Source organism: Loxodonta africana, chromosome 15, assembly GCF_030014295.1.
Source record: "Loxodonta africana isolate mLoxAfr1 chromosome 15, mLoxAfr1.hap2, whole genome shotgun sequence".
Lineage (NCBI taxonomy): Eukaryota > Metazoa > Chordata > Mammalia > Proboscidea > Elephantidae > Loxodonta > Loxodonta africana.
Genome location: NC_087356.1, coordinates 7,935,251 through 7,958,042, shown reverse-complemented (window position 1 = coordinate 7,958,042; position 22,792 = coordinate 7,935,251). Strand labels below are relative to the sequence as shown.

At 43.9% G+C, this 22,792-nt stretch overlaps 1 protein-coding gene across 3 annotated transcripts; it reads left to right on the top strand.

The window, feature by feature from the left end:
- Nucleotides 1-68: 68 nt before the first annotated feature.
- Nucleotides 69-22,792, top strand: MFSD9 (major facilitator superfamily domain containing 9). Of its 3 annotated transcripts, none has more exons than XM_023552615.2 (6): nucleotides 69-217; nucleotides 3,656-3,743; nucleotides 5,199-5,242; nucleotides 11,872-12,001; nucleotides 16,316-16,468; nucleotides 21,273-22,792. In XM_023552615.2, the coding sequence occupies exons 2-6, from the start codon at nucleotides 3,674-3,676 to the stop codon at nucleotides 22,061-22,063; spliced, it is 1,188 nt and encodes a 395-aa protein (XP_023408383.1). In that variant the 5' UTR covers nucleotides 69-217; nucleotides 3,656-3,673; the 3' UTR covers nucleotides 22,064-22,792. The 3 variants fall into 3 exon arrangements, with proteins under 3 accessions (XP_023408383.1, XP_003413778.2, XP_023408384.1); XM_003413730.4 differs by having other exon boundaries at nucleotides 76-217; nucleotides 16,259-16,468; XM_023552616.2 differs by lacking the exon at nucleotides 69-217 and adding an exon at nucleotides 458-991 and having other exon boundaries at nucleotides 16,259-16,468.

Genomic DNA, 22,792 nt, shown 5'->3' with positions numbered 1-22,792 from the left:
GCCGGGCGTCCTGGCGGCGGCTGCCGGCGTCGCGCCCCCTCCCCGGGCCTGCATGGAGCTCGGGGGTCGCCCAGGCTGGGGCGCGTTCCGGGAGCTGGCCTCGGCGACCCCGGGGCCGCGGCAGGAGCGGGGGACGGAGGCCGAAGCGAGGGCTGCCGGCCCTGGCGCCTTCGGAACCCGCCGCTTCTTGCTCTGCCTCTACCTGGTGGGCTTCTTGGTGAGTGCGGGGACGGGGGCTCCGGGCGCGCCGGTGCTGGCTGGGAAGCCACGCCGCGATCTTTTTCTAAGCTCCGGGGCGACAGTGGTGCTCAGCCTGGCCTGGGAACCTGTGACCTCCGTGGCCTGGTGCCGCCCTGCCCCTCACCTTTGGCCCGGTGACCCTGCTGGCCGCGGCTTCACTCCCCCGGGCGCTTTCACTCGGGCGGGTCCCGGCGCCGGCTCCTCCGTGCCCAAGGAGAAGCCCCAGCACCGCCTCGGGTGCCACCCTTTGACCTAACCTCGCCCCGGGCGTGACCCCAGGTGCTCGGTGCTGCTGGCTGGTGCAGCGCCTGGAGGGCGGAGAGCAGGGGCGCCTGGGCGAGTTTGGAAAAGCGAGTTTCGTAAGCGAGCCTTGTGTAAGGTTTCGAGGAGCCCTGGTGGCGCAGTGGTTAAAGCGCTTGGCTGCCAACCGAAAGGTCCGGCGTTCTGACCCGGGAACCACTCTGCCATAAAGATTTACAGCCTTGGCAACCCCATGGGGACAGTTCTACTCTCTTAGAGAGTCACTATCAACTGGAATCGAGCAGTCGGCAGTGGGTTTGGGGGTTTTTGTTTGATGTAGAGATTTTAGTAATTTTAATGATTTATTCAATAATTAGGTATCTGATTTCTTTAGGGAAAAATGTAAGATTTTCCGAAAGTCAAGAGACTTGGAAGATGTTATAGGCGTTTGAAATAAACGCAGCTTTGGGTATCCTTCAAGGATCTTAGGGGCTTTGTTAAGTAACATAAGGTATGTTATACAGAACTTCTTATTTTTTATATATTGAGAGACGTAAAGACCCCTAAGACTTCGGAAAATGATTTTCTGAGGGAGGAGGGGAACAAGATTAAAGAAATCATTTGCCAAAATGTTCTGGTGTTTTTAACTCTTATCTCTACTTCTTGATTTTAATTTGATTTGGAAGGAAGACAGAGATGAGGCTTTACACCTGTTTTGGTGCTAAGATCTGTGATCTCAGTGTCTTGCGTCCAGATAACTGGTGAGATCAGTGTTCAGTTTGCTCACGTGTAGTCTCTACATCAGCTAGTACTTTTTAATGTTAGACTACTAATCAAAAAAATATTTGGGTTCCTGTAGGAAACCCTGTGGGGCAGGTCTGCTTTGTCATGTAGGGTCAGTATGAGTCAGAATTGACTCGATGGCACACGATGACAACCCTGAAAAAAGTTCTGAAACATTTGAATTTATCCGTCAGTTTTCTTTGAGAGATTCAAATGCTAGATTTAAGGTTTAAGTGGACTCTCTCTGACCTGGCTGTAAACTACAAGCACATTGCCTGTTGCAAAGTTCAAAGTGCACTTCCTGATAGTAATTTTGGAGAACTATGCATTCAGAAGAAAAAAAGGAAAAGACAATTTTACAATAGAACTTCCTGACAGGAAGGAGTCAGCAGCTAGTGTCCTAGGAAAAAATACATTATTTTTTAGGTTCACAAAGCGCTTAAATAAGAATAATAACCAGTTACTGTTTATGTGTCTGTGTTTTTATATTTATCTTCAACAGATCTCAGCTTATCTACTTAAATATTTCTTTCCTATCCTTTATTTATATTAACTATTTGAATATTAAGTGACTCGTGGTACTGGAAATTTTGAAGGAACAAGCCTACCTCTTGTTGGACAGTTGGATTTTTTCTGAAAGATCCAGAAGACTCAATAAGTGGCTGATAAGTTTTGAGTCTCTTAAATAATATAAATATCAAGGCTGATGGGGCAGACAGTAAAGCCCAGTGGAAATGAGCTTAGACTCAAAATGAATTCTAAGTAATCTTAAAATTGTGCAGATAAACTATAGTAATGTAAATTTGTGAGTGCATTAAGATTGCTGGGTATTAGATATATGGCTATCTAAAGATGTAACTATGGAAAAAGTCCACCTAAAAGTTTACTTGGAAGCTCATGTTTCTGTAATTAGGTAAATGCACAGCTTCTAGGAAACGGGAGAGAAAAAGACTAACTCTGGGTCCAAAGAAGGTATTTTTGTTGCATGCTCTTTCCTTCAATGTAAGCAGAATTATAGAAGAAATTCAAGTTGAATATAATGAAAAATGTGTATGTGTGGAAGCGTATCTTCTTCCTCTAAATCATTTGTAGCAGGTAACCAGGTGAAGTAGAAATGAGAAAAAAACTTAAAGAAAAAATGATTAATCTTCCTGTTAACTCAGAATACTAGCTAAAAGGATTGGTACTTATCCCAGAGCTGAAGGAAAGAGAAAATACATTTGAGCTTCTCTTGTGTGTCAGATCTTTTTCAACTTTATGTCGTTTAGTGTTCATTGTATTTCTACTAGGCAGTTATTACTATTGCCAGTTTTTATAGATGGCAGTACCGAAGCTTGGTAACATTAAATACCTTTCCAAGAACACACACTTGGTAAGTAATGGAGCTGGAATGGAGAATTGTCTGATCCAAAGCCCACGCACCTTCTGTGACTTACCTGCACAACATTGGCCTTCCATCAGTGCCAGGCCTCTCTGTCCTACTGGCTTTACTGAGACTTTCTTTCAGGTGTTATCTTTTAAAGCCATAAGCTACAGGTTGTGAAAACTTTGTTGCCTTCCTTGAGTTCAGGAAGAAATTGATGTTACTAAGAGAGCCCTGTTAGCATAGTGGTTAAGAGTTTGGCTGCTAACCAAAAGGTCAGGAGTTCAAATCCACCAGCTGCTCCTTGGAAACCCTATGGGGCAGTTCTACTCTCTCTTTTAGGGTCACTATGAGTTGGAAATGACTGGACGGCAATGGGTTTTAAGAGAAGTGTTATTTCATCAATAAGTACTCTCATTAACTGTGGTACGTTTTGTTTTAATTTGAAAAACCGTAGCACATACTTGTTGCATGTTAAGGGTCAATGACAAAGAAGCTAAAGTTAAAATGAATTCTAGATCAAGGTAATCCAGGCAGTTCCAATTGACAGATGTTGTTATAACACAAGGTATTTGGATTTCTTAGTAATTTTACCTGATCACAATGGTGTGCTTCCATAGAGATTTACAGCTTTGGAAACCCTGTGGGGTCACTATGAGTCAGAATCGACTTGATGGCAGTGGGTTTGGTTTTTTGGTTTACGTAGCATAATATGGAAGCCCTGGTGGCGTAGTGGTTAAGAGTTCAGCTGCTGACCAAAAGGTCGGCACTTCAAATTGATCAGCCGCTCATTAGAAACCCACTGGGGCAGTTCTACTCTGTCCTATAGGGTCACTGTGAGTTGGAACCTACTCAGCGGCACCAAACAACAACATGGTGTAATGTGGACCACGATGATTTCTCGTTTGTTCAAAATTCTAGACATTGGTTTTATTTTTAAAGTCAGTTTACAGTTTTAGGATGGACAGTTTAAAAACATCCAAACTTTAGTTCCTAATTTGACTGAATAAATGTTTTGTTTTCTTTTAGGATTTATTTGGCGTAAGCATGGTTGTTCCCTTATTAAGCCTTCATGTCAAGTCTCTTGGAGCAAGCCCAACAGTTGCTGGAATAGTAGGTGAGGGGTTAATACTGCTTCTTTTCCGAGCACTGTATTTTAAATTCCCTGAACCAAGTCGCTGAAAACATACCAGTCTTACAACTAAATATTAGCTTAAGGGAAATGGGAAATGGAGTAAAATGAATTTTTATAATATTTTAAAATACCACCCTGGCACAAAGTAATTCATCTTTTTGTAGATTACCTAAGTTTAGGGAGCTGGAAAGATTTGAGCGTTATCCCTGAGGTCCATACCACCGCTCACACAGCAGGTATTTACTGAGCTCCTCCAAGGAGCTTGTTGTGCATGTTAAAGGGCGGGTATGGACTCCTGCCTATGGGAACCTGTACTCTGATGTGGATGACCAGAGAAACAATGTACAGAAATCATATCTTGAGGAAAGAAATTGGATGAGCCTTGGCAAATTGGCTGGAAGTTTCCAGCACCACCACTAACACGTCTTAGAAGGCTGTAGGCTTCTCCACCTATGTAGCGTAAAAATTCCATCCAGAAGTCACTGATTTATGTAAGAGGCAGGAGATAGCAGGACTTGCGTAAAACATGCTAACACAGGGAATATGCTAATTAATGAGAAATTAATTTGAAGAGAAGTATAAGCTCAACAGCCCTTGCCTTTTTTACAAGTTGAATAATGTTTTGGGGGTACTTTTGTATCTCATGTTTGTTAAATCCTGGTTCATGGCATGATTTTTCTTCCCTCAAGAAGGGTATTTGGCATTATACTGCATAAAGATTTTTATGAGTAGCAGAGAGGACATGTTAAACGTGATATAATGGAGGTAAAAGACTCTGTAACACCTTGTAAGTTCTTTATAAAACAAAGGCATTTTATACACTATGAAATGTTAGAGACATGAGGTGTTAAAATTTGAAGACTCAATAGAATTTTTCTAGGATTTCAATAAGATCCAATAGAAATTTTTCAGGTTTCTAGTCTACTTTCCATTCACTCCTGTAAATCCGATCTACATAGTTCTTACCCTAGAATCAGAGCTACGCAATTCTTACGTAGTGAAAGAAAGATTGTCAGTGTCCCTAAGATCAGCCCTTGATTTATTTTTTCATCTCATGGCCCTGTATTTTCTTTTGAGTACCTTCTATTATGTTGTAATATTTATACTGTTCCAACTTAAAACAGACAAAAAAGATTCGGATGATTCCCATTTTTAAAAAATGAATTGTTTCCCTGTTAATTTCTATGTAATTGTTGCCATATTAGTCCGTCCCTGTGATGGACCTGGAGCCCTGGTGGCACAGTGGTTAAGAGCTCGGCTTCTAACCAGAAGGCCTGCAGTTCAAATCCACCAGCTGCTCCTCAGAGACCCAGTGGGGCAGGTCCACTCTGTCCTCACGTGTCGCCATGAGTCAGAATCAGCTTGACAGCAGTGGGTTTTTTTTTTTTTTTTTTTATGATGGATGTAGCTAATTTTACGTTATTAATGTTTTTACAGGCTCCACCTATGGCATTTTGCAACTCTTTTCTAGCACACTAGTGGTAAGTCATCTTCCATCCAGCACCACATCTTGAAGGCATAGTTGTATACCTCTGAGGGCCATTAGCCAGTTGGGTGCTTGAGGTTTATTAAAACATAGACTAAAAAGTCGAATTTATAGTATTGCCTGATCAAGAAGGATCCTTTGATTACTTACCCTCCTTACTTGACCTGTGCAGACTTGGGCCTAAAGGGGTTAGATGGTGTGATCTGAGTCGAACACACTGAGTTAGTGGTAGATTTGGGAGTACAGCCCACTTTTTAAGTTGCAACCTGCTCTCCCTGTGATTCCCTGCTAACGTTTACTAAAAGAATCTGAACAACATTACTGCAGTTTTTATTGTTTGTTTCAATTAATGGAAAATAATCAAATCCATTCAGATTTCTAGGGTACTAGTTGTTCATTTTGAGTAGTACATTTTATTAATTAAAAAACTTCAACGTTGAAGTTATTTGGAGCAGTTGGTTATGTATAGGCAATATGCAGTACAAAGACCCAGAGCTGATCCTGGCACTTCGCGGCTTCAAACCTCTCACTTGTCTGAAATTCAGAATCTGTGAGTGGTTTATACCTTTACTTCCTCTCATGCACCCTGGCCACTCTGACCTGCAGACTTGGAAGATCATGGTGTCTACTTGTTCAGGCAGTTCAGTCATTCTGATTGATCAGTAGTGACCTAGGACCAGACAGCGGCACTGTCAGTCACACATTTAGTGAACAAGCCGTATCAAACCTGTGTCTCTCAAGAGCTGCTTGTAAAATATATTTTAAAAAGAAGTTCAGTTTAAATAGATATTAACTGGAGAGCTCTCCAAAGAGATTCCATAATGAATTCTTAAAAAGTAAATTAAAGAAAAAAGAAAATTTTTTGAGTTGATTCTGACTTCGTGTGTGACTTCGTGTGTATCAGAGCAGAACTGTGCTCCGTAGGGTTTTCAGTGGCTGATTTTCCAGAAGTGAATTGTTAAGGATTTCTTCCAAGATACCTTGTGGTGGACTCGAACCTCCAACTTGTCGGTTAGCAGCTAAGCGCACTAACTGTTTACACCAGCCAGAGACTCCCATATAAGTAAACTCACTAGTTTATCTTTTGAAAAAAATTCTGCATATATTAAATTTGTGCAATAACCATAGTAACAGTACTCTCATTTAACCTTGACAATAACCAGGAAAGTAATTTGGTATTTCTATTTTATATCAGAAGAAATTAAGACTTGACAGAATTTAAATATCTTGACCAAATCACCTAATAACAGGTTTCTAGACTCTAAGCCCATGCTATTTTTTTCTAAAAGTCATTTGCCACTGCCTTGACGATCTAACAAGTTAACAAGGAAATAGGTAACTAGAGTATGAGATTATATAGGAGAGTAACACTTTCTTGCGGTATTAATTGTAATATTTCATTTTCTTTTAAGAATTTGAATTACATCCGTAGTAAATGCTTTATCTTCTTTACTTGGAAATTTGCTACCTAATGTGTGTATGTAATTATATATATATATTACTTGTGTTTGTGTGTGTGTGTGTGTTATATAAAGTGTATATTTTAGACCAGTTAAGTCACAATGCATTCCTGCTGGACTCTGACCTCCTTGACAGTAGAGACTAGAGTTTGTTTTTGTCATAGCACTTACCAGAACACCTGGCACGTTGTTAGCATTTTATTAGTGCAAATTATTATTGCTAAATATGGCCTACCTTCTCTTTCAAATGGATCCTTTGTTGTATTATGTTATGCTTATGAAACACATATTTCATAGGTATAATTTAATGAAAGCCTCCCTTTAGAAAACCTTCAAATAGAAAAGTACCTAATTAAAATTCCTTTTTTAATCAATATTTTTATGAGTACATATTTTGAGTTTTATAAAAACATTTAAGAATGCAATTTATGAGGAAACAATGTGTCATATCAGATTTGACTAATATTTTTATAATACATGATCATAATACAAATAATCAGTATTTCTTAAGTACTTACTATGTGTCAGGGCCCAGTCTAAGCACTTTATTCCTTTCAGTCCTCATAACCAGCTTCAGAGGGTGGTTGTGAATCTTTTGTGATTCATCTTACGAAAGCACATAGTGTTGATGGAGGGGAAATAACCTCTGAGGCACCTATTTTACAGCTAGAGAAACTGAGGCATAGAGAATTTAATATGTCCGAGGCTATGATGTAGGGAATAACAGAGTTCAGAGCTGAGCCCAGGCACCCTGATCCCGAGCATAACTACTAGACTACATCACTGCCCTTTGAACACCCATAGAAGCAGTAGCCAGGAAATCAAATGGCGCATTGCATTAGGCATATCTGCTGCAAAAGACCTCTTTAAAGTGTTGAAAAGATGTCACCTTGAAGACTAGGGTGCACCTGACCCAAGCCAAGGTGTTTTCGGTTGCCTCACATGCATGTGAAAGCTGGACGATGAATAAGAAAGACCGAAGAAGAATTGACACCTTTGAATTATGGTGTTGGAGAAGAATATTGAATATACCATGGACTGCCAAAGGATAAACAAATCTGTCTTGGAAGAAGTACGACCAGAAGGCTCCTTAGAAGCAAGCATACTTTGGACATGTTATGAGGAGGGATCAGTCTCTAGAGAAGGGCATCATGCTTGGTAAAGTAGAGGGTCAGCAAAAAAGAGGAAGATCCTCAAGGAAATGGATTGACACAGTGGCTACAACGGTGGGTTCTCAAGCATAGCGGTGATTGTGGGGATGGCACAGGACTGGGCAGTGTTTTGTTCTATTGTAGATAGGGTGGCTTTGAGCTGGAACCAACTTCACTGCACCTGACAACAACAACAACATGAACACAAGGAGGCCAGCGACCCTTTACCCAGATAGAATGGGTGTGAGAACTTTCTACAATCCATTGAAATGAAAGTTGGGGGCAAAAGTTGGTGGCATTTGTAAAAGAATCACACTCTTTTAGAGGACTTACCCTCGAAATGTTTTGTAAAGGAAATTTATGACGGTTTATATCAGACTGAAGAAGAACTGATGCATTTGAATTATGGTGTTAGCAAAGAATATTGACTATACCATGGACTGCCAGAAGAACAAACAAGTCTGTCGTGGATCTTGGAATAAGTACAGCCAGAATGCTCCTTGGAAGCAAGGATGGCAAGATTTCATCTCATGTACTTTGGATATCTTGTCAGGAAGGACCAATCCCCAGGGAAGGACATGATGTTTGTTAAGACAGAGGGTCATTGAAAAGGATGAAGATGCTTGCCAAGATGAATTGACACAGTGGCTTGCACAGTGAGTTCAAACATAGCAGTGATTGTGAGAATGGTGCTGGACAGTGTTTCGTTCTGTTGTACATAGGATCGCTCTAAGTGGGAACTGACTCGACAGCACCTACCAACAACAACAACAACATATCCTTATGTAAAGAGATTTCTTAGATCCTTAGGAAAAAGAAACACACTAATAAAAATGGGTAAACAGTCTGGACAGGTATAGCTGGCTTTTGACAGAGAAGAGGCAGGTTCAGATTCTGTAGGCAACTGGAGAGAGTAGAAGTAGGTTATTCCAGCCTTGTTGAGGAATGAGGGAAGCAGTCTTGACCACCTCTCAGCCATGCCTAATGGAGGTCAGCATGTCACTCAGGAGCTAGGGGGTCCTCTTCCCAACCCCTCCCAGGCAATGCTCCGTTACCATTATAGTGCCTCACAGTTTTCATTTAAGGCAGTTAATTTTATCCTAACAAAACATCACTCAGTCTCAGTGTAAAGTGGGTCAGTGTAGAGATGCTCTGAATGAGGTGGGCATGTCCGTCAGGCTGTGCCCTACTGTGTGTACCCAGACACCTGGCAAAGCGTGAAGAGAGAGTCAAGCAGGCTGGCGCCCAAGCTGGGCAAGTGTTATGGATTGAAGTGGGTCCCCCGAAAATGTGTGTCAACAAAACTAGGCCATGATTCCCAGTGTTGAGTGATTGTCCACCATTGTGCCACCTGATGTGATTTTCCCAAATGTTGTAAATCCTGCCTCTGTGATGTTAATGAGGCAGGACTAGAGGCAGTTACGTTAACGAGGCAGGACTCAATCTACAAGATTAGGTTATATATCGAGTCTATTTCTTTTCCAATATAAAAGAGAGAATCGAGCAGAGAGGCAGAGACCTCATGCCACCACGAATGAAGAACTAGGAGGGGAGTGCATTCTTTGGACCCAGGGTCCCTGTGCTGAGAAGCTCCTAGACCAGGAGAAGATTGATGATAAAGACCTTCCGCTGAGCTGACAAAGAAAGCCTTCCCCTGGAGCTGGCCCTGAATTCAGACTTCCAGCCTCCTGTACTGAGAGAATAAATCTATGTGTGTTAAAGCCATCTACTGGTGGTATTTCTGTTATAGCAGCAGTGGATAACTAAGACACCAGGTGTCAGTGGTGCCCCCAGAGACCTAGGCTCCTGCTGTCACTTTGATCACCTGTCCTCAGTAGCTCTTCATCCTCCAGCATTGTGTGCCTGTTCTAAGCAGGAAGAAGGGAAGGATGAAGAGTGAAAGGCTGCTTGCCACCACCCTCCCCCAGCTTTAAAAACTCTCAGAAGCTGTACCCAGTAACTTCTGGTTGCATCTTTATAGGCCAGAACTTTCAACCTGCAAGGGAGACTCGTTTTGAGGCAGACGTGTTGCTATGGGGTACTGAGAGTATGTAAATAAAGAAGAATGAACATTGAGTCAGGAACTACAGTGGTGGCTCCAGAGTTCTGCTCATCTTGCTTCCGTTTATCCCATGAGGCACACGTGACCCATCGTAGGCCATGATAGGACTCCACACAGCACACCACTGCCTTTCTCTGTCCACACTGGCTTCTGCTTGGTTCCTTCCCCCATGTGTCTCTCTTCTGCTCCCTGTAACTATCCATGGGTATCGCATTCAAACTCACATACACGGACGCTCTTTCATCCACACCGGCTTCTGCTTGGTTCCTTCCCCCATGTGCTTCTCTTCTGCTCCCTGTAACTCTCCATGGGTATCACATTCAAACTCACATACACGGACGCTCTGGTGGGTGCAGCTAGCCAGCACCACGCATGTTGTTTCCTGCTGGACAGGCTCTAGCTTGGGCCACCTGTGTTGTTGCTAAACATAAAGAATGGTTCAGGAGGCAGCCCTGCTTGGCAGGACTCTGAGGTGCCCAGATGTGGAAAGTATAACTGGCAGACACATTGCATGGCTTGATTCTCTGAAAAGAAAATGCAAATGGGCAGTACACAAATGAAAAAAATTTAAAAAATCAGAAAGAAGGGAAAAAAAAAAACAAATTAACATCATAAAAAGACGGTCCTTGACAAAATTGTAGATTTTTTTAATTGATGATACATGGTGTTGGCTAGAATATAGGGAAATGGAGACACCTAATTACCGTTGGCGGGATTGTAGATCTTTCTGGAGTGTAATTGGTCAGTACACGTCAGCTAAGGAGCCCTGGCAGTGCAGTGGATGAGCCCACGGCTGCTAACCAGAAGGCTGGCGGTTTGAACCCACCAGCGCCTCTCCAGGGGAAAACACCTCATGGTCTGCTTCAGTAAGGACTGACCAAACGCATCACTGTAGAGCTGGATTCCAACTCTAGCGACCCTATAGGACAGAGTTGAACTGCCCCATAGAATTTCCAAGGCTGTAATCTTTTAATCTTTATGGAAGCAGACTGCCATATCATTCTGCCACGGAGCGACTGGTGGGTTCAAACCCCCGATCTTTCAGTTAGCAGCCAAGCTGCTTAACCATTGTGCCACCAGGGCTCCTTCAGTAAAGGTTACAACCTTGGAAACCCTATGGGGCAATTCTACTCTGTCCTGTAGGGTTGCCTTGAGTCAAAATTGCCTGGAGGGCACACAGCAACAACACGCAGTCAGTAGCCTTAAAATGTGCACGCCCTTTAACCTAGCAATTCCAGTTCTAGGAAGGTAACCTGAGGAAAATTTCAAGGATGTTTGCCAAGATTTTGCAATGAGGATGCCTTTTGTAACCTTAGTTATATTTTTGATAAATTGAAAAGAGCCCAAAAATCTAACCAAAAGGATTTTTAAATAAATATTGGTGCCTCTATATCGACTCGACGGCACTGGGTTATATATTAGAATATGAGGTGATTAAAAATGATAACAAAGGCAACTTTTTAATGACATGGAGTGATGCTCAAGAGCTCGTTAAGTGAGAAAGCAAGTTTTAAAATAGAATACAGTGTGACCATTTTGTTAAAAATATATATAGGTTAGGGGCCTATGGGATATTTTTATAGTCTTTCTGTTTTTCAGTATTTTCTAAATTGGTAAATAATGGACATAGTTACTGAGAGGTTTAGTCCAATAAAATACTAGACTGAAGACAAAAACGAGGGTTTATAAATTCATTTTAGCGTCTTTCCAACCATTTTTAGCTACCAGGTCATCGTAGATACTTTGTTTGACCGATGAAAACTATGTTGTATCTTCCCTCATGGGGATACTGGAGAAAATAAGTTCTTCTGGCAAATGGCAAAGCAGATCCAGGCACTGAGGCCCGTCAGCCAAACCCGCTGATGTTTCGCACTGGATCAGGTTTTAGGTGCATCTGCGAGGTGGTGGTTATTTCGCAGTGGCTCAGAGCTCTTTTCCCTGCTTCTTCCAGGGCTGCTGGAGTGACGTGGTCGGAAAACGCTCTTCCTTGCTCACGTGCATTCTCTTCAGTGCCCTGGGCTATCTCATCCTGGGAGCATCCACCAGTGTGTTCCTGTTTGCCCTGGCCAGAGTCCCTGTGGGTGAGTTTTTGCCCCTGTGTGTGGTTTGTGTGTGTTCATTCAAAAATTGTTAAGATGTGTGTGTATATGTGTATTTGTGTATAAATATATGTGGTTAAGTGTCTTAGTTATCTAGTGCTGCTATAACAGAAATATCACAAGTGGGTGACTTTAACAAACAGAAATTTATTCTCTCACAGTCCAGAAGTATAGAAGTCCGAATTCAGGGCACTGGCTCCAGGGGAAGGCTTTCTCTCTCTCTCAGCTCCTCGTCAATTTTCATGTTTCTTGTCATCTTTCTTCCTCCATCTCCTCTTGCCCCTTTTATTTGTTGTAAGAGATTGACTGAGGACACACCCTACTGTAATCCTGCCTCATTAAATAACAGAAAGCTCATTCACAAATGGGATTATAACCACAGGCATAGAGGTTAGGATTTACAACATGTATTTTTTGGGAACACAATTCATCCATAACAGTATATGTGAATATATATGTATGTGTGTGTTTGCGCATGCGCACGTGTATAAGATGGTCTTTAGGCATGGGTAGTGCTTATAGGGAACGCTGGTGGTATAGTGGTTAAGAGCTCAGCTGCTAACCAAAAGGTCAACGTTTCAAATCCACCAGGCATCAGCCACTACTTGGAAACCTTATGGGGCAGTTCTCCATCCGATAGGGTTTCTATGGGTCAGAATCGACTTGGTGGCAGCAGATTTTAATATTTGTAGACCGCTACTCATCTGTCAGTTTGCCATACTCTGGTGCCTTGCATGTTGCTATAATGCTGGAAGTTACGCCACCAGCATCTGAAATGCCAGCAAAATCACCCATGATGGACATATTTCGGCAGAGTTTCCAGGCTAAGACAGACTACGAAGAAAGGCCTGGTGACCTACTTCCAAAAATTAGCCAGTGAAAACCTTATGAATCACATCAGAACATTGTCTGACTCGCTTACTTTAGAAATATCATCAGGAGGAATGAATCGCTGGAGGAGGACATCACGTTTGGTGAAGGCATGGGAGACCCTGAGTGAGATGGATTGGCACCCTAGCCACAACCATGGGCCCCAGCACGTTAGCAATTATGAGGATAACGCAGAAACGGGCAATGTTTCATTCTGTTGTACATAGATTGCGTCAGAGCTGACTCAGTGGCAGCTACCCCCCCATGCCAGCGCTTACAGAGCCTGTCCTGCTTGGTATTGCCTCCTTGATTAGAGCATATTTCACAGCAGTTATAATAACTGTAACAGTAGCAGCTATTGTTTACTGAGGACTTAGATCTGCCAGGTGCTCTATCACCTTGTCCAGAGCTCCGTAGCCCCTCAGGGTCTCAGCGTGCAACCCCTTTCTGCTGCGTCAGGACCCATCTCCTTGATCTCCCTACATTCAGCCAGTCAGTAAGGATTTGTTAAATGCCATTGGCCAACACTGTGGTGACTGCCTCCCCCTTAGCGAGCTTATCATTTTGTAATTGGGCCTCATGGCTTCAAAATTAGATTTAGGGCTATGGCTCTCCTTCAGCGTTTTATGAAGGCGGCCGTTGCTTAAGGAGGTGCTAGAATTCCTCACGGTGCCTCGCAGGTTAGTTTTCTGTTCCTTGACTCCTCTTGAGTTTTTCTGATGTTTTTGAAAAAAGCCTTTAACTTGCACATACTTTGAAAACAGCATCCTCTGCCCTGGCAGGCCAGCCCTCAAACCTTGTTGTGACCTGGATCTGACTCTGAGCCCGGGTAGTCTGTGAATGTTGGGTGGTGTTGGCAGTTGGATAGTTACTGTGGAAGCTCTTTATTCTCCTTGTTTTTCTAGGTGATTAGGGCCCTGGAGTTTGTTTTTCTCATCTTACCTGTTAGAGCACTGACAGACTTTGCTACCCTATTCAACAGGTCTACAGGACTGTGTCTCTGAGCAGATCCAGTTGAGCTGCTGGTATTTAACTAAGGTCTTGTCTATCTAAGGTCCTCTTTAACTAAGTTCATCTTTAACTGACTCTGCAAATGAATAAAGCACAGATGGAGTCACTTTAACATACAAGGTGATCAGCTTAGTCTGACTTATATACTTACTCTGAAAATCTGTTGAGTTCACCCCTCAATGTTCATATTGTACCATCTCGTTGACTAAAGAAAATGCTTTATGAAGGTCTTTGCTTTAGTTATAACCAATAATCTCAACAATCACTAACACCACACACAAAAAAAATCGAATTTATATCTGTTCTGTGTGTGTCTGGTGTCAAATTTATTTTATGTCCTTGGTTTGGTTGGCAGTGTGTCTTTCTACATATGTAATACACTCCACTGTTTGGTGATTAAGTATTGTCCATAATTCAACGGAATTATGAGGGAGATGAAAAAGCAGAAACTAGGTTTGTTCCGAAATGGGCAGAGATGAATGGCAAGGACTAAAATTATTTGTATTTAATATGAAATGAACCTGGTATGAGCAGGGATAGGTCTGTTATATAAGTACCGTAATTTTTGCAAACAGAGCGATACACAAAATTTCTCCCTGGCCCATGTCAGCCTTCATAGTGTTTGGTGGTCCACAAACATGAGGGACCCCTGGGGCACTTCACCAGGGTCCTTTTGCACAAAGTCAGTTGTGGATTCAGGTCCCCACACCCCAAAAGTGAGCCACTGGCATCAAGTTTGACTGTGGTTCTAGTGTTGGAGTTAGACACCTGGTTTGTCCCTGCCGTCTTTATCCACTACCCCAACCTCTAAAAGTCAAGAGAAGAGAAGGCTAGTCCGAGGGCAAGGAAATGGTAGTCCAAGGGCAAGAGAAGGCTAGTCTGGAAGGAGTAAAGATTAGCCTGGGGGCAGGGAAGGTTAGTCTGGGTTGCCCAGAGGATGCCATTACCATAGCCCTTTTCCCTCAGGTGTGTACGATGAGCCCGCCAATGACAGAATTTCAAAAACAATCCTTATAGAATTCCTGTAAAACCTCTTAAGAATCACCGTCTTGCCCAGCCCTCTCTCGCATTTAAGGAAACAGGCCTAGAGATAGTCAGTCTGCCTAACTGCAAGTAGGGTTTATGTGGTTGCTTCCCAAAGAGGCTAGTTCTGAGGCAAACACTCACTCTCATTTTAAGGCAAGACTAGGACTGGAACCCAGATCTAAGGTGTTGAAGCACACACGTGCATACCAGTGTACAGAGTGACACTTCCTGCAGACAGGTGATCGAAAATCATCGTGTCGCGTCCCAGTCGCTGATTCTGGTAGAGCTGCCAGCAGCGTTTATTGAGTTCCTACTCTGTCTTGAACAAATTAGTGGACAACGTGTGTTATGAGAATCCCTCCGTATGTCAACGAGTGTGCGCCATCAGCACATGGGTGGCTAGGCACACAAGTCCTGTACGTCAGTAGAAACGCAAGAACTATAAGGTCATAGCACACGCTTTAACCTGCTTTCAAAAGTCACGTCAGAACTTTCGATTTGTTAACACGTTTACAAGGCTGTTGCTAGTAGAAACTTAGATGTGGCTTAGATGACCGGGTTGTCTTTTTACCATGTCCTTTGCTGCCCAGTTTTTTTCTGGATCTCTTGTCAGCTTCTAATATATTTAGAAACAGATTTGCTATTCCACCTGATCCTTTCTCCCGCAGCTGAAATGCAGGCTCCAGCAGGGCTGGGATATTTGTCTGTCCCTTTTGTTGTTTTCTTTTTTGGTTTCCAAAACCAAACTAAACCCTTGCTGTCAGGTCATTTCTGACTCATAGCAACCCTATAGGAAGAGTAGAACTATAGGCTTTCCGAGAAGCAGCTGGTAAATTCCAATTGCTGACCTTTTGGTTAGCAGCTGAGCTGTTAACCACTGCACCACCAGGGCTCCTTTGATCTCCAGTCCTTGCTTTATCCCCAAGGCCAAGATCAATACTAGACGTGAAGTGTACATGCAGTAAATGTTGAATCTGTGAGTGAATGAAGAGTGAGGTATTATAGTAAGTCTGAATCCAGGAGGCACCGTATACGTGAATTGCAGTTTAGATGCCACAGACCACTGGAGATGCTGGGAAGCCACGGAGGGAGGCTACAGGCTGAAGGTCTGGGAGCTTGGTCACCAGAGATAAGATGACTGAGTAGGAATGGATGCTACAGAATCAAAGGGACCAAGAATCTAGTTACGGTGAAGCAGCATCTGCAGGCCTTAGAGGCTGAAAGAAAACAGAGATCAGAATTTCATCAGGGATTACAGTTAAGTGCAGTATCAAAAGTGAGACACTGTTGACCTGGGAGAAGTTACAGAACATGTTTATTGTTCCCTTACAGGTATTTTCAAACACACACTCTCCATCTCAAGGGCTCTGCTTTCTGATCTGGTTGCAGAGAAGGAGCGGCCGCTGGTAATCGGACGGTTTAATACCGCATCAGGCATGGGCTTCATCTTGGGCCCCATGGTCGGTGGATATCTTACTGAACTAGACGGCGGGTTTCATGTAACAGCCGTCATCTGTTTTTCTGTCTTCCTTCTGAATGCTGGTAAGTTGACATTTGACTCTGAGAAGTTTGTTTGTGCACTTGCACTGCTCAGTGTTCTCACTTTTCCCTCAGCCTCTTACCATTCGTTTTTCTCGGTAGACAGGCTCATCTTTCAGAAGTGAAAGTCAGACCACATCGTCCGCTGCTGCAGAGGATGGCTGGCTTCCCCCATCACACTTTAGCCTGTAACCCATGTGCAGCTCACAGCCTGTCCCCCCAGCTCTGCCCTCTCCCTCCCCCGCCCTGTGCTCCAGCCACACTGGCATCACTCCTGAGCTCACACGTGCCAGGCCCGTTCCCACTACAGGGCATCGCACTGGCTCTTTCCTCACCTGGAATATTCTTCCTGCGTGTCTTTACTGGCTATCACTTCTTCTCAGCATTCAAGCTTCAAATATTTTCTTCTGAGAGAGGCTTTCTCTAACCAGTCTGTCTAAAATAGCTCAGTTTTCTTCATAGCACTTCTGAAATAATATTAATTCATTTGTTGAGTTTATATCTGCCCTTTTTTACCCACCTTCTCTCCTCAACACGCATGCAATTAGGAAGAAAACTTCACAAAGGCGAGGCTTTTATCTCTCTTACTCACTGATTTCTCCCTTCCCAGAACAGTGGTAGACATATAGCAGGTGTTCAACAATAATCGATGAATAAAAGAGTAAATACTGGACTCTGCGCTCCCATGGTTTGAAACATGTTGTATCCTCCTGTGGTCCTCTAGCCTAGAACTAGAAAATGGCAGGTCCTTGGTGAGCAATTTAATACACAGTAGGATAATTCATGCTGTTGAGTTTTCCTTTTTAGTGTGTAGCCTTGGGCGAATTATGCCTCACTTTTCCTCATCTATAAAATGGGGGCTAACAACTGCAACTTTTTGAATCTTTACGTTCGGGGTTCCATATTGAGCGATGAATTCCGTATTGGGTTAGAAGATTTTAGACTCAGAAAGCAAAGTTCACAAGTGTTATGGATTGAATTGTGTCCGCCAAGAAGATGTTGGAGCCCTAGCCACCGTACCTGTGAAGGTGACCCTGTTCGGATATAGGATTGTCATTGGTTATGTTAATGAGGTCAAGCTGGAGTGGGTGGGGTGGGTCCGGAACCTGATCCCTTCTGAACGGTGTTTTATAGAAAGGGAAACAGATAAGGAGAGTTCCACACACACAGGGAGAGCTGTGAAGACAGAGGCAGCTGTCTCTGTGAGGTAGCAAAGGAATGTCCAGGCTGAGGCAGCCCCAGAAACAAGGAGAGAGGCTCACAGAAGGAATCCATATGACTGAGACCCTGCTTTGGACTTTCAGCCTCCAGACTGGGAGAAAATAAATTTCTCTTCTGTAAAGTCACCACTCGTGGTCTTTTGTTATGGCAGCATTAGGAAACCAAGACAGTGAATTTGATCCCAAACCTCATAGGAGTACTTTATGATTTTTCTGCCAGAAACTTAACCTGTAACCTCAGCTAGGAGGTGAGACCTGTAAGGAGAGCCCACCATGGCTCAGTGTAAATCAGGATACAGTGACTTCAAGCACGTGTCCAGTTTGTGTGGCCAAGCATCTCCATGTATAACCACCAAAAACCAAACCTGTTGTCATCGAGGTGATTCCGATTCATAGCGACCCTACAGGACAGAGTAGAGCTGCCCCATAGAGTTTCCAAGGAGCACCTGGTGGATTTGAACTGCCGGCCTTTTGGTTAGCAGCCGTAACGCTTAACCACTAATGCCACCAGGGTTTCCTTCATATATAAAGGAAGGTACAAAGAATGTGCTACCATTCGAATTCAAAAGGCAGCATGTGAACAGAGAAAATGGTCATGACGTTCTACTTCTCATTCTCCGGTGATGTTGCTGTTCAGTGTTTTGCCTTGACCTAAGCTTGTTCATGGGTCTGAATCAGCTGGGAACACGTTCAGCTGCAGCATTCCCAGCTACAGTGGCTGAACCTCCTAGGGATTTACTTTTCATACGTAAATCTGCAGGACAGTCCCGGGCTGATGCCACTCTTGGCAGTGCCATCGCAGATGCAGGTTCTTGCTGTTTTCTACTCTGACATTCTTAGTGAATTAGTGTTCATCCTGTGCTTGTTAGTTCACAAATGCAAGATGCTCCTGCTCCAGGCAGCAGGTCCATTCCAGGCAGCGAAAAGAAAACACAAAGGTAAGGCAGATGAACAAGAGGGAGTTGTCCAGTTGAGTATGTCCCTGTTCATAAGCAAGAGTTCCCAGGAGCAACTCCCAGCAGACCTTTTTATGGTTGTTGTTACATGCCATTGAGTCAGTTCCCACTCACAGTGACCCTATAGGACAGAGTAGAGCTGCCCCATAGGGTTTCCGAGTTGCTTGTGGTGGATTCAAACTCCCAACCCTTTGGTTAGCATCCGAGCTCTTAAACACTGCACCACCAGGGCTCCGACTTCTGCTTGCTACTCATTTTTCAGTCACTAGCCAAGGGGAATGAAATCAGCTGAATGGTTTAGGCCTGTGCTAACCAGTACCAGAGCCACTAACCACATGTGGCTTTGAGCACTTGAGATGTGGCTAATGCAACAGAGAAACTATGATTTTAATTTTATTCAATTTCATTTAGTTTCCATTCAAATTTAAGTAGCCAGAAACTCAGTTCCTCAGCTGCACTAACCTCATTTCAAGCGCCCAATAGCCACATGCGGCTTTTTTTGTTTTTCCCCCAAGTTGCCATCAGTTCTAACTCATGGGGATCCCACGGGTTCAGAGTAGAACTGTCCACCATAGGGTTTTCACAGCTGTCACCTTTCCGAAGCAGATCACTAGGCTTTTATTCAGAGTGGGTTCGAACTGCCAGCCCTTCTGTTAGTAGCCTGGAGCTTATCTATTTGTGCCGCCAGGGACGCCTGTACACGTGTCTAGTGGCTTCCACATTAGACTGTGCAGTTAAAGCACGTTTCTGTAATTGCGGAAAGCTCTGTTGAACAGCACTGCTCCCTCAACAGACCAGGCTTTCACTGGCAGAGAAGGAGTGGAGAATAGCCCGAGACTAGACACGGCCTAGACAGTAGACGGGATCTCGTGGAAGTCACAGAGCTACAAGCACCATGCATTGCTGTTTTCCCATTCCAGTTTTGCCGTGTTTTTCTCCCTGGTGACAATAGCTTTTCCCGTACGCCGTCTCTCAGCCTCCCCACAGCATCGCACATCCTTGCCCTGACCTGCCATTTTGCCTCATAAAGCCTTCCCACCGTGACTTCTGTTCTCATGGTTAAGAGGTCAAACTCTGGAGTCCAACGAGCTTGGGTTCAGAATCCTGCTTTGCTGCTTTTAGTATGTGGCCTTGGACAGATTATTCAGTTTCTTCATCTGTAAAATGGGGAGTAACAAAACTCAGTTGATGTGAGAACTGTAAGGGTTATGCGTTAAGCAGTAGATGCCACCTGCTATCATCATTCTTATCATTTTTACTATTATCTTAATAATGCCCCATGAAAATGTGAAATTCTTTCATATTTTTATCAAGATTCTGTGAAACTTCCAGGAGCCGTTTTAAAGATATAGACGAAAAATCCAGATCTGCTTTCTCACGTGGTTAGTTTCCTGTCATAAAGTGACCTCCGGGCCGAAGTATTTACACTGTGTCTAGAGAAACCACATGTGCGGGTGAAATCACTGAAAAAACCATGAAGCGTCACTGCACAGCCACTCGTCCAAGTTCGGCTCCTACAGAAAAACGGGTCCGGATTAGCCTGGGAGATACGTCCTAGAATGGCAAATTTGAATTTAGTTTTAAGACACTTTTCGGGCATAAATTGGCAAGAGATCATTCCAGTTGGATGGCACAGGATAAAGACAAGATACAGTGGTCATAGCAGAGCCGGGGGAGGATCATCTGGGTGGGGCTCGGCGCTGCTGCTTGAGGCCGTGTGTGAGGATAGATGAGAATGGCGGCTTCTGAGGTTTTGCACCTTGTGGCCTGCTAAAGCACATGGCGGCCCCGACTAGCAAATTATTTCTGATGATCACTGCTGTCAAGCTGTCCCTATCCACCCCCAAGCCAAGGCTGGCTGTCCCTGTACTTCCTCCAACACAGCTCTTACACTGTAATTACCTGTTTGTGCCACCTTTGAGTAAGTTCTTTGAAGGCAGGGATTTGATAGGCCTTGTGGAGCCTTGGTGGTGCAGTGTTTAAGAGCTCAGGCTGCTAACCAAAAGGTCGGCAGTTCGAATCCACCAGCTGCTCCTTGAAAACCCTATGGGGTAGTTTTCGTCTGTCATATAGAGTAGCTGGAGTTGGAATTGACTCCACAGCAATGGGTTTGGTTTGGTCTTGTTTGTTGTTAGTGTATTCCTGGTATTTCCCATAGAATTTAGCACTTAGAAAGCTCTCCATAAATACTGGATAGATGGATAGGCAGAAAATTAGAAAGTTAATGAAGGAAAGAAATGAAATGTAAATCATAAGAATTTAGATATGAAATAATTGGATATAAGAGATTATCAAAGACTACTGAGCTGGGCGAGAAAAGCGTGAATATTTTGTAAATTCAGATTTTTTTAAGCTGACTGACTGGCAGGTTCTTTGCCAGAATGTCAACGTCAAAATGGAGTAGAAAGAGCTGTGGGAATGGGGAAAAGCTGCATTCAGAAATACTGGGTAAATACAGATCAGTAATCTAACACAAATGACTACATAGCGCCTGAGGAGGCATGGTATGAGTTCCTTTTTATAAGCAAGAGTTCCCAGGAGCTCCTCCCAGCAGACTTCTTGTTGTTAGGTGCCGTCGAGTCGATTGCGACACATTCAACTTAATTTAACTGATATCATGCCATTTTACAGGACTGGTTTGGCTATTTCCATGGAGTGAAGTAAAATCCAGCACTACAAAGAATGGCCTGCAGTTGGGTAAGAACAACACATTTGCCGGAAAGACGGGATATAAAGTGCAGAATGCAACCACGACCCATGGGGCCACCGCAAGTGAGAAGACGGCTCGGCTTCCCTGGACGGAAGTCATGTCGGCATTGCGGGACACGAAGAGCCTGATATTTTCTGAGATGTGGGACATATTTTTAGTGCGCTTGCTGATGGCTGTGGCAGTCATGCTGTACTATAGTAATTTTGTCTTGGCGCTCGAGGAGCGCTTTGGGGTGCGGCCGAAGACAACAGGCTACCTCATAAGTTACAGCAGCACCCTGGGGGCCCTGGCTGGCTTGGCCCTGGGCCCCATCATGAGGCTCTACAAGTACAACTCTCACAGGATCCTGCTGCACTCCAGCCTCCTCACCTTCACACTGCTGCTGCTCTACTCCACAGCCCACACCATGCGGGTGGTCGTCTTCTCCTCCACCCTCCTGTCCTTCTCCACTGCTGTCGGCAGGACTTGTGTCACGGACCTCCAACTGACGGTGGGCGGGGCGCAGGCCAGCGGCACACTCATAGGTGTGGGACAGTCTGTGACGGCGGTGGGCCGCATCATCGCCCCACTCCTCTCAGGAGTTGTCCAGGAGGTCAGCCCTTGTGGCCCACCTAGTCTGGGAGCAGCCTTAGCCTTAGTGGCTATTTTCATAATGTTACTAAAGAAACCGGGCTATGGTGGTGACAGGAGTGATAAATTAAAAAGCGAGTAGAGTGGACTGGAACAGCCTGATGTAACAGAATTCCAGGTGTGTGAGTCAGAGCTAGCACATAATGATAGGTCTGGTGGTATCACTTTATGCAGGCGGATGTGCTTTGCCGTGAGGTGTCCAGGTCAGCTGTGCAGTGATGCCTGCATGAGGTCCAGAAGTCAGATCAGGCACATTGGAAGGTTAAGATTGAAGCAAGGCTTTGCCAAAGGGGAAGGTGTTAAAGATTTGCCTAAAAGTCTCATCTTCTCATTTGGGCCAGTGAGGCTCAAATTTTCCAAGTGGGGAAAAGCTACCAAATACAGGCTAGGGAGGGAAGTGGTGATGGAATAACAGAACACGATATGTGGAAGAAGGGAAGAAACCTCAAGGATTTCTCTACTAAGTAAGAGTAAAGGAACACATTAATAAAATGCTGATCACCTGGGACCTGGATTTCATGTTGACTTCTGTAAGAGTGAACTTTTGTGTAATTGAAATCCTAAAGAGTGAAGATGCTGCCTTATTAAACCCGACCTGTTGCTTTCTCGAGTCATAAGAAGGTTATGAATGGTAGTTCCACCAAGGGAGCTGGTTAAAATTCAGATGCCTGGCCTCACGCCCAAAGCCTGATTCAGTGGAGCTGGGAAATCACTGTATTTTAATAAGCACCACGGGTAGGCATTATCTCATGGAGGTAGGAAAAGAATCACTCTGAGACATACTGGTTTTCATTAAAGTAAGAGTGTGAGA